We start from the raw sequence: 15,579 nt of genomic DNA, 5'->3' as shown, positions 1-15,579 counted from the left end.
TCCACATTGTGCAAGGATTTAATTTTTGTGTTTCTCCGTGAAAAAACTATTTTACACATGTCAGTCTCCTTAACATGCCAACGTCCATATATTGTTTACATGCTGCAAGACCTGGATATACTTGAAGACTGGACGACTATTAGAAAAGTGAGAGGTTTTCTCTAAAAACAAGAATAGATTTCTCATTGTTAAGTGTGAGGATAAGGATTTAAAAAGCAAAATGCTTTTAAAGGGGTTTTCCCACGAACAAAAGTTCATTTTAATCAATAGATCTTGGAATAATATTAGCGTCCAGAGATGTTTGAATAAAATGTTCCTGTGCTGAGATAATCTTATAAATGTGCCCCTGCTGTGTACTGTGTAATGGCTGTGTCTGACTGTGCAGGGATATGGTCTGATCATACAGCTCCTGGGCAGGGGAGGAAGCAAAAGACTATACAGACATTATAGCTGGGAAACACAGTTGATTCTTTCTTTGAAGTAAAACATTGTTTAAAAACAGGCAGTGAAATGTTTACCTCACACAATTGTCTGTAATCCCAGGCTGTAATGTCAGTATACTCTTTTTACTTCCCTACATAGTCAGGAGATGTGGTATGATCAGACCATGTGCCTGTACGGTCAGACACAGCCATTGCACAGTACACAGCAGGGGCACATTTATAAGATGATCTCAGCACAAGAACTTTTTTTTTTTGTTTGCACATCCAATAGTGGAAATTATTATTATGCCAAGATCTTTTAATTAAAATCAACTTTTGTTTGTGAGGAAAAATAACCTTTAAGCATTGATAAATCTCCACCACTGACTTTAAAGACCAGTGAGCAAATTGCCAGTGAGGAAGTAGAGAGAACCTCACACTTTCAAACTCCACCTGAGAAGGAGCACACTGATTTTCTGTTAACCCGTGCAGCTGGCACTGTGTAGGGAAAGTGCCTGTGCAAGCCACATGGTGCACTTTTTTTGTTTTGTTTTTTTATAGAACTGAAATGCAAAAAAACATTTTTAGCTCCCCCCCCCCCCAATAAAAAATGTATAAGCAGATTGCTTATAGACTATAAACGTCTGGACAGTCCACACATTACTCTGCACTGACGTTCTAAAATGCAAGGTAAGGAGATTGTGCAGCTGTGGAGATGGGCAGTCAGCTGTCACACAGCCAGGCCCAAAGTGAAGATAAATGTAGTTTATTATCTTGTTTACCTTCTCCATTCCTGTATACCCAGTGCTGAACCAGGGCTTTGTGTATACAGATAAGAAAGCACTGACAGTGCTTCCTCCTCTGGACCCAGTGGTTATGTGATCTTTCTAGTTAAGGGAACAGGAGCTGCTGGGTCATAGGAGACTCATTCCGCTCCGATGTGCAGCCGGGAGGTTGCATTTCCTCAGCAACTGGGGCTAATATACCAGCCCTAGTTGCAAGGGTAAGCTGCAATAAAAAGAATGTATTGCTATATTAAAATGCCCAAAAAAGATGCTGTTGGTCTGAATCGTCACCCATGTGATATTTCTTTAGGATATGCCGTGGATGCCTAATACTCCACAAACCCCACTTATATCTAGAGACAGATGGTTGTCGCACCCTTTCTGGAATGAAGCTGTATATGCTCAATGCTGTTTTTTTTATTTGTTTATTTTAATTTAAGCACCCATAGAAATTAAAAGTGCAGATTACCGCTATGGATTATTTTTAATCTATAGCGGTTCTGACTAGTGCAAAACCTCACTGTGTGAACATGTACATTAAGTTTCCTACAAATTTCCTTTGGTTTCACCCATTTTAGTACATTTCAGCGTTGTTTTGTTTTTGCACTGTGAGTGGGAAAATGAATTAGTAACTATTTTTATTTCTTAGGCCATGGCAACGCTAGGCCCTCATCGGGTAAAGCCAGAAGGTAAGTAGTAAACAGAGTGAAGAAGTTTATAACTAATCCTGTATACTCTTTTGAGACAGACAAGCATATATATTGCTCAATGCATAGGATTTCACTAATTTATCCAAAACTATGGTGATTCTATAATAAAAGGATAAATACCTACAAAGAAAGGCACCACATACAAAATATCATTAAAAAAAGTCCTTTATTAATAACAAATAAACCACAAAGTGGTCATAAAATTGCCTAATCTGGCAAAGGTGAGACACAACAAACACAAAACAATGGTGGACACATAGACCTGGAAATAACAGCAAAACATATATACGCACTTAACGTGACAATATACTGAACAAATGGGAGCTAGGTATATTAAATATATAGCGTGGCAAGGCACATGATCAGAGATATAAATGTAGTAAAACAAACGTAAGTATAATAACTTTAATATTGCACATAGGGCCGGTATATAGAAAGTGAAAATCACAAGGTTTAAGTAAACCACATGTACCGGTCCATGAGCAGCATAGAAAACGCCATTGCCAAACAATTAACCGCCAAAACTACCTACAAAACACGTGTTTACCCAAATGTAGAAAGGGATCCAGGAGTCCACCACACCCGACGCGCGTTTCGCACGGAAATGCTTCACCCCTGGACAAAGCATTTCCGTGCGAAACGCGCGTCGGGTGTGGTGGACTCCTGGATCCCTTTCTACATTTGGGTAAACACGTGTTTTGTAGGTAGTTTTGGCGGTTAATTGTTTGGCAATGGCGTTTTCTATGCTGCTCATGGACCGGTACATGTGGTTTACTTAAATGTTGTGAATTCTGTTTGTGGGCTCCCCCGGTGGTGTTTTATGGTATTGCCACTTATTTGCCTTCTTCTATCCTTGATCACCTGTTGACACCCATTAGGGGAGTTTCCTATTTAAGCCTGCTTGGCTGCTGATCTGATGCCGGCCAACAATGTATCAGTAGCATTCTGTTGCATTCTCCTGCCTCAAGATCCTGTTCAGCTAAGTTGAATTTTGTTTCTAGTTAATGCTATTTTTGTCCAGCTATTTGCAATGTGACTCTCTTTAGCTGGAAGCTCTCGTGGACTGAAATTGCCACTCCAGTGGCATGAGTTGTCACTGGAGTTTTAAAGTAATTTCAGGATGGTGTTTTTGAGTAGTGTTTTGAAGTGGACCGTGAAGTGACTCTTTCCTGTACTTCTGCTATCTAGTAAGCGGACCTCACTGTGCTAAATCTGCTGTTCATCCTACGTATGTCTTTTCCTCTTGATTCACCGTCAATATCTGTGGGGGACTGCTATCTCCTTTTGGGGTTCATCTCTGGAGGTAAGGCAGGCCTGTATATTCCTCTGATAGGGGTAGTTAGATCTCCGGCTGGCGCGTGGTGTCTAGGGCATCGTAGGAAACACTCCCCGGCTACTTCCAGTGTCGTGTCAGGTTCAGGTCACGGTCACTTTAGTTCCCATCACCCGAGACCTAGTCCGTTGTTATTTTGATTTCCCTGCCATTGGGAAAATCTTAACAGTTTGGCCAGCCCACATGTGTTAAAACTATGCACTAAAGCAGGAAAGGATATGAAAAGGTTTTTTTTTCCTTCTGTGTTTGGAAAGTGCACCTTAGTGCTTATTTGTACTTCTTGCTTAAACTGCAGTCTTCAGCCTTTTTTTTTTTTTTTCCTCTCCTCTTAATCTCTGAATGGCTTTGGTTACACCTGTTTGAATCATGGATCCACAGAGTCTGGTTGCAGGTCTGAATAACCTGGCTTCAAAGGTCCAGAACTTACAAGATTTTGTTATACGTGCTCCTATGTCTGAACCTAAGATCCCTATGCCTGAATTTTTTACCGGAGACAGATCCCGTTTTTTGAATTTCAGAGAGAATTGTAAATTGTTTCTGTCTCTGAAATCTCACTCTGCTGGTGATCCTGCGCAACAGGTTAAAATTGTTATTTCTCTATTGCGGGGTGACCCACAAAGTTGGGCATTTGCATTGTCGCCAGGGGATCCTGCGTTATTAAATGTAGATGCGTTTTTTCTGGCTTTGGGGTTGCTTTATGAAGAACCTAATTTAGAGATTTTGGCTGAGAAAGCCTTGATAGCTCTTTCCCAAGGGCAAGATGAAGCTGAGATATACTGCCAGAAATTTCGTAAATGGTCGGCGCTTACTAAATGGAATGAGTGCGCTCTAGCAGCTAATTTCAGAGAAGGTCTCTCTGATGCCGTGAAGGATGTCATGGTGGGGTTCCCTGTGCCTACAGGTCTGAATGATGCCATGAAATTGGCTATCCAGATTGATCGGCGTTTACGGGAGCGCAAATCTGTGCACCATATGGCGGTATCTTCTGAGCAAAAATCTGTGCACCATATGGCGGTATCTTCTGAGCAAAAACCTGTGCACCATATGGCGGTATCTGCTGAGCAAAAACCTGTGCATCATTTGGCGGTGACCTCTGAAAAGGCACCAGAGCATATGCAATGCGATAGTGTATTGTCTAGAGGCGAACGACAGAATTACAGGCGCAAAAATGGGTTGTGCTTCTATTGTGGAGATCCAGCTCATGTTATATCAGCATGCTCTAAACGCATAAAGAAGGTTGATAAAAAGGTTGATAAATCTTTTTCTATGGGTACCTTGCAGTCTAAATTTCTTTTGTCCGTGACATTGATTTGTACTTTATCATCTGTTACTGTGGATGCTTATGTGGATTCTGGCGCCGCTCTGAGTCTCATGGATTGGTCCTTTGCCAAGCGTTGTGGGTTTGATTTAGAGCCTCTGGAGGTTTCTATTCCCTTAAAGGGTATTGATTCTACACCTTTGGCTAGCAATAAACCACAATATTGGACACAAGTGACTATGCATCTTTCCCCAGACCATCAGGAGATTATTCGTTTCCTTGTGTTGTATAATCTACATGACGTATTAGTACTTGGATTGCCATGGTTACAAATTCATAATCCAGTCTTGGACTGGAGATCAATGTCTGTGCTGAGCTGGGGATGTCGGGGGATTCATGGGGATGCACCTTTGGTTCCCATTTCTTCATCTACTCCCTCTGAGATCCCAGCATTTCTGTCAGATTTTTATGATGTCTTTCAGGAGCCTAAAACTGATTCTCTCCCCCCTCACAGAGAGTGTGACTGCGCTATTGAGTTGATTCCCGGTAGTAAATTTCCTAAGGGTCGCTTGTTTAATTTGTCTGTACCTGAACATACTGCTATGCGGGAGTATATCAGAGAATCTTTGGAAAAGGGTCATATTCGCCCCTCTTTGTCTCCATTGGGGGCAGGGTTTTTCTTTGTGGGTAAAAAGGATGGTTCATTGAGACCTTGTATCGACTATCGACTTCTGAATAAGATTACTGTTAAATACCAGTACCCGTTACCTTTACTGACTGATCTTTTTGCTCGCATAAAGGGGGCGAAGTGGTTCACTAAGATCGATCTACGTGGTGCGTATAATTTGGTGCGGATTAAGCAGGGGGATGAGTGGAAGACCGCATTTAATACGCCTGAAGGCCATTTTGAGTATTTGGTAATGCCTTTCGGTCTCGCGAATGCCCCTTCCGTTTTTCAGTCCTTTATGCACGATATTTTCCGTGAATATCTGGATAAATTTATGATTGTGTATTTGGATGATATTTTGATTTTTTCGGAGGACTGGGAGTCTCATGTTCAACAGGTCAGGAGAGTTTTTCAGGTTTTACGAGCTAATTCTCTATTTGTGAAGGGCTCAAAGTGTATTTTTGGGGTTCAGAGAATTTCCTTTCTGGGATATATTTTTTCCCCTTCATCTATGGAGATGGACCCTGTTAAGGTTCAGGCTATTTGTGATTGGATACAACCTACTTCTCTAAAGAGTCTTCAGAAATTCTTGGGATTTGCTAATTTCTATCGCCGATTCATAGCGGGTTTTTCTGCCATTGCTAAACCTTTGACTGATTTGACCAAGAAGGGTGCTGATGTTGCTAATTGGTCCTCTGCGGCTGTGGAGGCCTTTCGGGAGCTTAAGCGCCGCTTTTCTTCTGCTCCTGTGTTGCGCCAGCCTGATGTTTCGCTCCCGTTCCAGGTTGAAGTGGATGCTTCCGAGATCGGAGCAGGTGCAGTTTTGTCGCAGAAAGGTCCTGACTGCTCAGTGATGAGACCATGTGCGTTTTTCTCTCGAAAGTTTTCGCCCGCTGAGCGAAATTATGATGTTGGAAATCGGGAGCTCTTGGCCATGAAGTGGGCATTTGAGGAGTGGCGTCATTGGCTTGAGGGTGCTAGACACCAGGTGGTGGTCTTGACTGACCACAAAAATCTAATTTATCTTGAGTCAGCCAGGCGTCTGAATCCTAGACAGGCGCGCTGGTCGTTGTTTTTCTCTCGATTTAACTTTGTGGTTTCATATCTGCCTGGGTCTAAGAATGTGAGGGCGGATGCCCTCTCTAGGAGTTTTGAGCCTGACTCGCCTGGTGATTCCGAACCTACTGGCATCCTGAAGGATGGGGTGATATTGTCAGCTGTCTCCCCAGACCTGCGGCGCTCTTTGCAGGAGTTTCAGGTGGATAGGCCTGATCGCTGTCCGCCTGGTAGACTGTTTGTCCCTGATGACTGGACCAGTAGAGTTATTTCGGAGGTTCACTCTTCCGCGTTGGCAGGTCATCCTGGAATTTTTGGCACCAGGGATCTGGTGTCTAGGTCCTTCTGGTGGCCTTCCTTGTCTCGAGATGTACGTATTTTTGTGCAGTCTTGTGATGTTTGTGCTCGGGCTAAGCCCTGCTGTTCCCGGGCCAGCGGGTTGTTGTTGCCCTTGCCTATTCCTAAGAGGCCTTGGACGCACATCTCTATGGACTTTATTTCTGACCTTCCTGTTTCTCGTAGGATGTCCGTCATCTGGGTGGTGTGTGACCGTTTTTCCAAGATGGTTCACTTGGTACCTTTGCCCAAATTGCCCTCCTCCTCTGAGCTGGTCCCTCTATTTTTTCAGAATGTTGTGCGTTTGCATGGTATTCCTGAGAATATAGTGTCTGACAGGGGTACTCAGTTTGTGTCTAGATTTTGGCGGGCGTTCTGTGCCAGGATGGGCATCGACTTGTCTTTTTCGTCTGCATTCCATCCTCAGACTAATGGCCAGACTGAGCGTACTAATCAGACCTTGGAGACTTACTTGAGGTGTTTTGTGTCCGCTGATCAGGACGATTGGCTTGATTTTTTGCCATTGGCAGAGTTTGCCCTTAACAATCGGGCCAGTTCTGCCACTTTGGTTTCTCCATTTTTTTGTAATTCAGGGTTTCACCCTCGCTTTTCGTCCGGTCAATTGGAGTCTTCGGATTGTCCTGGAGTAGATGCTGTGGTTGATAGAATGCATCAGATTTGGGGACAGGTTGTGGACAATCTGAAGTTGTCCCAGGAGAAGACTCAACAGTTCACTAATCGTCATCGGCGTGTCGGTCCTCGTCTTTGTGTTGGGGACCTGGTTTGGTTGTCTTCTCGATTTGTTCCTATGAAGGTCTCGTCTCCTAAGTTTAAGCCTCGGTTTATCGGCCCTTATAGGATTCTGGAGGTTCTCAATCCTGTGTCCTTTCGTTTGGACCTCCCAGCATCTTTTACTATTCATAATGTTTTTCATCGGTCATTATTGCGGAGGTATGAGGTGCCGGTTGTTCCGTCTGCTGATCCTCCTGCTCCTGTGCTGGTTGAGGGTGAGTTGGAGTATGTGGTGGAAAAGATCTTGGACTCCCGTGTTTCCAGACGGAAACTTCAGTATCTGGTTAAGTGGAAAGGCTATGGCCAGGAGGATAATTCTTGGGTGACAGCATCTGATGTTCATGCTCCTGATTTGGTTCGTGCATTCCATAGTGCTCATCCAGATCGCCCTGGTGGTTCTGGTGAGGGTTCGGTGCCCCTCCTTAAGGGGGGGGTACTGTTGTGAATTCTGTTTGTGGGCTCCCCCGGTGGTGTTTTATGGTATTGCCACTTATTTGCCGCCTTCTATCCTTGATCACCTGTTGACACCCATTAGGGGAGTTTCCTATTTAAGCCTGCTTGGCTGCTGGTCTGATGCCGGCCAACAATGTATCAGTAGCATTCTGTTGCATTCTCCTGCCTCAAGATCCTGTTCAGCTAAGTTGAATTTTGTTTCTAGTTAATGCTATTTTTGTCCAGCTATTTGCAATGTGACTCTCTTTAGCTGGAAGCTCTCGTGGACTGAAATTGCCACTCCAGTGGCATGAGTTGTCACTGGAGTTTTAAAGTAATTTCAGGATGGTGTTTTTGAGTAGTGTTTTGAAGTGGACCGTGAAGTGACTCTTTCCTGTACTTCTGCTATCTAGTAAGCGGACCTCACTGTGCTAAATCTGCTGTTCATCCTACGTATGTCTTTTCCTCTTGATTCACCGTCAATATCTGTGGGGGACTGCTATCTCCTTTTGGGGTTCATCTCTGGAGGTAAGGCAGGCCTGTATATTCCTCTGATAGGGGTAGTTAGATCTCCGGCTGGCGCGTGGTGTCTAGGGCATCGTAGGAAACACTCCCCGGCTACTTCCAGTGTCGTGTCAGGTTCAGGTCACGGTCACTTTAGTTCCCATCACCCGAGAGCTAGTCCGTTGTTATTTTGATTTCCCTGCCATTGGGAAAATCTTAACACTTAAACCTTGTGATTTTCACTTTCTATATACCGGCCCTATGTGCAATATTAAAGTTATTATACTTATGTTTGTTTTACTACATTTATATCTCTGATCATGTGCCTTGCCACGCCATATATTTAATATACCTAGCTCCCATTTGTTCAGTATATTGTCACATTAAGGCTACGTTCACACTAGCGTTGTGCGCCGCTGCGTCGGCGACGCAACGCACAACGCACGCAAAAACGCGGCAAATCGCACGCAAAAACGCTGCGTTTTGCGACGCATGCGTCGGTTTTTGCCGAAAATCGGACGCAAGAAAAATGCAACTTGTTGCGTTTTCTTGGTCCGACGCTTGCGGCAAAAAAGACGCATGTGTGGCACAACGCAACAAAAAAAAACGCATGCGTCCCCCATGTTAAGTATAGGGGGCGCATGACGCATGCGTCGCCGCTGCGTCGCCGACGCAAATCCGACGCACATTAGCTTAACGCTAATGTGAACGTAGCCTAAGTGCGTATATATGTTTTGCTGTTATTTCCATGTCTATGTGTCCACCATTGTTTTGTGTTTGTTGTCTCACCTTTGCCAGATTAGGCAATTTTATGACCACTTTGTGGTTTATTTGTTATTAATAAAGGACTTTTTTTAACGATATTTTGTATGTGGTGCCTTTCTTTGTAGGTATTTATGCTTGGCTAACCACGATAGGATACATTATTGGTGTTGTATAATAAAAGGATGTAACGTTCATCACAGGAGACGTATTGCCTCATGGTGCATCCAGGCACGCAGCACCTGATATGCAGAAGACAGACGGCCAGACTGGTAAGTGACTGGAGATTGCTACAAAACACAGATGTGCGGACAATGTCTGTGGATGGATTTATCTCGAGATACCACTAGATAGAAAATATGTAGGAAAAACTGCTGCAATATTTCCTGTATTATAGGAAATGTGGAAAAAAAAAAGTCTGCAAATACGGGCCAATTTGGTGCAACGGGAGGGCATTCACCAATTTAAGCCCTCTTAAGCCTCTTGTTTTCCAATATGCATTTCAACATAAATCGAGGGAGCTCCAGAGTGACCTCTTTTTATGCTCCATTGTTGCATGGTTATAGAGTTAAACTTCTTTTTGAACCAGACCTGAGACATCTTTGCTATGAGTAGTATTTAAGTGCTAATAGTTATCATCCTGGAACCCCCAAACCCTTCAAATGATGACCTACTTTTATTTTTATTTTTACAACTTGCTTTACATGGCCCTTTATAACGCAGATACACTTCAGTTGGGCTATATTCACATGTCTATGTGACCAATTTTTGCTTTAGAGCACTTTTATGATTTTTAATGGTTGTTTTGTTGCCGTCCCTCTTTGTTTTCTTTACTGTATATATTCGGGAAGCACTCTGTACTGTCAAGCTATGTTTTGGGATTTTGTTTTTTTTTCCTCCCTTTTAGTTGCAGTAAAGATGGAAAAGCATCAGCACAGTGCCAGGTCGGAGGATGGTCGCCTGCATTACGATGGAGAGTGGTATGCCCGAGGGCAAACCATCTGTATTGACAAGAAAGACGAATACCCAACCAGGTACTAATCTAGAGTAGTCACTTAACGTTGTTTTATCGGACAAGCCTTTAATCACCCATCCATAGGATGGCTGATAACTTATTGATCGGTGGGGATCTGCCCTTTGGGTCCTGCATTGATCAGCAGAATGGGGGGAGCTTTTATGTCAGCCAGACTGGAGCTGCAGCACACATATTCCCTATTGAGCTGTCGCTCAGCTTTTTCTAGCAGATCCATAGAGAATAAATGGAGTAGAAGTCGAGCTTCCGGCCTGCTAGAACATTTCCCATTCTGCCGATCTGTTTGGTTCCCAGCAGTCGGAAACCCAATAATCAGCAAGTTATCACCTATTCCACAGATGTGTGATAACTTGGTCTGACTGGACAACGCCTTTAAAATGAAGCTCCATCTTTGATCAATATTGACTATGTAGATGTCAATGATCAATCAGTCCCAATACTTTGTTTCCTTCTACTCTGCACAGTGTAGAAATAAATATCTGCTTGCTTTGTCATCTCACTTCACAAACTATCTTGCTAAATATTTTATACATCCCGCCTCCATGAAGGTCCAGATTACTAATCGCAGATCTTGCACATTTTGGCTTCTCTTTGTTGCAACTTGTGGCCCACTAGTTTCTGGTGAGTTATGACTCCGAACAGCAGGTTATAGACCACAGATGTAACTATATGAAGTGAAGCCAACAACTGCCAAAGGGTATACGCACGTGTTAAGTGTTTGCAGCAAAAAAGTTTGCATTACTTCTGCATCTCTTGGAAGGAAAAATGTTACATAAATAGTGTGCATTTTTGGGGAGCTGAACATCCTGTGACCAGCTTATTTTTAGGGAGCGCTTGTAACGAAAAAAAAAAAAAAAAGCACATAACCCCTACACATCACAGCATTCACAGTATCGGATGCGTTCTCCAATGGCTGTAAGGTGTTGGACAATCTTGCTTGAGTGATATGACAAGTAGCATGGCGCGCGCACTTATTGATCCTCGTCAGGAGTCATCTCCTCGTCATTCCTGATCTCGTATAACCCATGTGTCCTTCTCTCCTGCAGCGCGGTCATCACCACAATAAACAGTGATGAGGTTTGGTTTAAGAGGCCAGATGGCAGCAAGTCTAAACTATACATCTCACAGCTGCAAAAAGGGAAATACAGTATCAAGCACATCTGATCGGAGCCATGTCCCACTCCAGAATTTCCAGGACTGAAATTGTGTCAAGTCATAGGAAATCCACCGCCTCCCCCGTCCTCTTATTGTGGCGTGTATGTGAGCATGTGATGTAAACCCTGAGCGTGTAGCTGTGTTGTGTATATAATGTCGGGATAACCATTAATGGGGAGCAATGCATAAAAGAAACCTTGTGACCTCACGGAGTGATGTACACCCCGCAGACGAGCCCTCTCCTCCTGGGGGTGTCTAAAGCGAATGGTATTAAGGAAAAGACAAAGTATCGTCTCTTGGTGCTTGCCAAGGCAAGGAGAGATGTGCGGCAGTATTAAAACAAGATTTACCTTTATTACATATGCATTTATATACTTTGAACATGAGATGAACTCTGACTGTTTTAATTTAAGAATCTTTCAAGAACGACGAGCACTGTATCTGCACGTCTCTGAATGGCGCAGGGTCGCGGCACACATCATAATGCGTTCTGTTTAAAGAACTCGCAAGTCCTTCATACTCTTTGTTTGAAGTTTTTTCCCTTCGTAAGTGTGTGGCTACCGTTCATAAGAAGCGATGAATTATTGAAGCTCTTATTAATATAATCAAAATGTTTTGCAAAGTGATTCCACTCTGGTCATCGCAAAAGTGTTTGCTGCACATCTATTCAGTGTGGAAGTGTTGTGGCGGTAAATAAGAGAAGCCGTCGGGAGGTTACATGGGAAATGAAACTTCCAAGGTAACCAGTTTTTTTTTTTCATGTAGGGACCAATACACGCTGTTTTGCGTTTGACAGATGGATATGGAATCTGTGTGATATGTAGGGACCACGAAACTTGGATATAGTCATGTACACCACTTTTAGAACTTTTTGTTTTTATGTATCTGGACATAAAAAAAAAAAAAATCTGGCCAAAAAATTAGGTCACTGGAACAACACAAGATAACAACACAAGATAAATTACACCATGACATTATTTATTTGACAAAGCCGAAATGCTGAAGCATTGTACGTAAAGTTCGGTACACCCCAGGAATCAATCGCTTGTAGAACAACTTTATCAGCAATAACGTGACAGAATGGTTTTCTGTAATACTTTATCAGTCTCTCACATAGTTCTGGAGGTAGTTTGCCCGACCCTTCTTTACAGCAGTGCTTACATTTATTGAGGTTGGTCGGCACTCGTTTATGCAAAGCTCTTGGGTCCCTCAACACCCCCCCCCCCCCCCCATCAGCCACTGATATAGATATGTTTGATTGCTTGGGCAACCCAGTTTTGGCCAAGGTTTAGTGTTTAGATACAGAGGAGTTAATGGTTAACTCGGTGACTGCAAGTTGCCCAGGTCCTGTGGCTGCAAACTATCACCCCTCCAACACCATGCATGACAGTTGTTATGAGGTGTTTGTGCTGATATGCTGTGTTTGGTTTTTGTCAAACATGGTGCAGGGCATTATGGCCAAACATCTCCCCTTTGGTCTCATTTGTCCAAAGGATATTCTTCCAGAAGTCGTCTTGTTTGCTCAGATGCAACTTTGCAAACTTTAGCCATGCTGCCATGTTCTTTTTAGAAAGAAGAGTCTTTTTCCAGGCAACACTTCCAAGTAAACCATAATTGTTCAGTATTTTTCTAATTGTACTGTCATGAACTTGAATATTTAACACGCTAACTGAAACCTTTAGAGTCTGAGCTGTAGCTCTTGAGGTTTGTTTTTTTTCCCAATTTCTCCGAGCATTGCTGGGGTGTCCATTCCTAAAAAGATTGTCAGATATCTTGAATGTTTTCAACTTATGAATAATCTTTCCCACTGTGGTATGGCGAACTCTAAATTGTTTGACAATTACCTTATAACCCTTCTCAGATTGTCGGCAACAATTGTTTCCTAAAACCATTGCTGATGTCTTTCCTCCTTGGCATTGTGTTAACACATGCCTGAATTCTCGAGACCATCCAACAGCCAAAACTTTTTGTTTTTACAGAGGCATTCACAATTGATGGTGAACTACCAATTAAGGACGTTTGTCTAGCAGCATCTGACTGCTACTTACTGCTTCCATTGGAATTAAGCTAAGTTAAGATACGGGGTAGTACATTTTGGCCTACTTTTTGTCAAATTATGAAATGGTGTAATTGGTGAGGCTATGGTATTCTAATTTAATACCTAGGGACCACATTTTTTTTTTTTTTTTTAATCGTCTTGAATACCAAGAGGAAGAGAATTCAGATATGGTGTACGTAGTTTTTCTCATGACTATAAATTGTTACTTGAAATTTCAGCCCTTTGGAATCAGATGAGCAGAGATCTATCTGTTTTGGATCAAGAGATGTAAAGTGGGATCATTTACAGAGACGAGGGATATTCAAAATCAGTTGAAAGCCTTCTATCCTCGCCGTGTGAGCTGTGACCCTGTTGTATCTCATGTCTTCATTATCCTGATCAATGTAAAGGTTTTCTATATAATATAATATTATTATATTCTGTTTACTGTGTTATTCATGTACTGTTTGTGCCAAACATGACTGCGGTATTGTATTTTATATTTTATTTCTCTCTACATATGTATGAAGTTATTTTACAAATACTTTATTTTGTGCTTTTTATGTGATGTTCGTTTTTGTCTATCTCTACTTTCAGAATTCTGCTAGTTTCCCTTACAGAAATTGAGTAAGGCTATGTGCACACGTCTGGAATTGACGTGGAAAGTTCCGTGGCAATTCCGCAACTGTGCCGCGGGTAAAACGCTTGCGGAATTGGCATGCATTTTCCCGCTAAACACTAGCGTTTTACAAGCGTAATGAGCTTGCAGAATGCTAGCGTTTTACAAGCGATTTGTAGCATCGCTTGGAAAACTGACTGACAAGTTGGTCACACTTGTCAAACATAGTGTTCGACAAGCGTGACCAACTTTTTACTATTGATGCTGCCTATGCATCATCAATAGTAAAAGATAGAATGTTAAAAATAATAAAAAAAATAATAATAAATAGTGATATTCTCACCTTCCGGCGGCCCCTGCAGCGTTCCCAGTAATGCCTCGCTGCAATTACCCCAGATGACGTAGCGGTCTCGCCAGACCCACGTCATCACAGGTCATTGCCGCAAAGCACCACTAGGAACGGAAGCATCGCGAGAAGCGGGAAGGCTGCGAGGGACGCTGGAAGGTGAGAATATCACGATTTATTATTATTATTTTTTTTTTTTTTAAACAATTATATGGTTCCCAGGGCCTGGAGGAGCGTCTCCTCTCCTCCACCCTGGGTACCAACCGCTCATGATCCGCTTACTTCCCGCATGATGGGCATAGCCACATGCGGAAAGTAAGCTAATCAATGCATTCCTATGTGTGCGTAATCCTCGCGATTCCGCACAAAGCAAGAACATGCTGCGTTTTTTTCCGGAATGCGATTTCGCTGCTTAAAAACGCAACATGTGCACAAAAATTGTGGGTTTTTACTCTGTCGCCTCATTGGGGGACACAGGACCATGTGTTATGCTGCTGTCCACTAGGAGGCGACACTATGCATAATCTGAAAAAGATTAACTGTGGCTCCTCCTGTGCAGTATACACCCCTGGACGGCATCAGCCTTCTCCAGTTTTTGCTTAGTGTCGCAAAGGAGGCACACCTAAAGATTTTTACTCCGTTTCCCGTTTTCCGACGGGATTACAGATGAAGAAAAGAGGGTCTCCTGTGAGACTCCCGGCATGGCTCCTTCCTCGGCCCCCTATTATGGGGTGCCCAGTTGAAGTTGAGATGGCTATTCCCCATGTTGCTCCTTCCCCAGTCCCTCGGGTGCTGGTTCGAAGTCGAGACCCCCCTCCTTCCCCAATTCCTTTTGGTTTATGGGTTGAGGTCGAGGCGAGGATAAAGGCCCCTGAAGGTGACAAAGCACCCTCCCTATCCCCCTCTGGGGGTATTAGGTTGAGACACCTCAGGTAGGGCCTGTACAGGCAGCATCCTACAGCTCCCAGCAATGGGCCAGCACACTGCGCCTGCATCCAGGGACCCCAGCCTAGCTGCGGGCTCCTGTTGGGGCCGGGGGGAGTGCAGGCAGGCATGGCACATGCAGACACAGGGCTCCTTGTGTCCCTGTCTCTGCGGCAGCACCAGATCTATACTGCCTCAGGGGGACCCCTCACAGGGCCCCCCTCTCGCTTACAGCCCCACCGCTATCCTGCCTTGAAATCCGGAGAGGTCCGGTTCAGATCCGACCCCCTCCCGGACTTTCGCGCCGGCCTGGAGCCCTCCTGGGCCTCAGGCATCTAATTTAGGCCCCGGCTTCGGCCTAGCTGAAGCAGCAGCCTTCTCTCCACCCCCCCGGCCCGCCCCCCGGA

General features: G+C 43.7%; 1 protein-coding gene across 1 annotated transcript in view; it reads left to right on the top strand.

Annotated features, from left to right (window-relative positions):
* BRMS1L (BRMS1 like transcriptional repressor) overlaps positions 1-14,741 on the top strand; it is a 78,939-nt gene extending 64,198 nt beyond the window's left edge. The window contains exons 7-11 of the mRNA XM_077262686.1: positions 83-147; positions 1,857-1,896; positions 9,261-9,329; positions 9,965-10,091; positions 11,137-14,741. Coding sequence (XP_077118801.1) covers positions 83-147; positions 1,857-1,896; positions 9,261-9,329; positions 9,965-10,091; positions 11,137-11,254 — 419 coding nt within the window. The 3' untranslated portion in view covers positions 11,255-14,741. The remainder of the gene's footprint in view (positions 1-82; positions 148-1,856; positions 1,897-9,260; positions 9,330-9,964; positions 10,092-11,136) is intronic.
* The last annotated feature ends 838 nt before the right edge of the window (positions 14,742-15,579 follow it).

The sequence above is a fragment of the Ranitomeya variabilis genome, chromosome 1 (assembly GCF_051348905.1).
Source record: "Ranitomeya variabilis isolate aRanVar5 chromosome 1, aRanVar5.hap1, whole genome shotgun sequence".
NCBI lineage: Eukaryota > Metazoa > Chordata > Amphibia > Anura > Dendrobatidae > Ranitomeya > Ranitomeya variabilis.
Note: the sequence above shows the minus strand (reverse complement) of the source record. Positions and strands in the feature narration are given on the sequence as shown.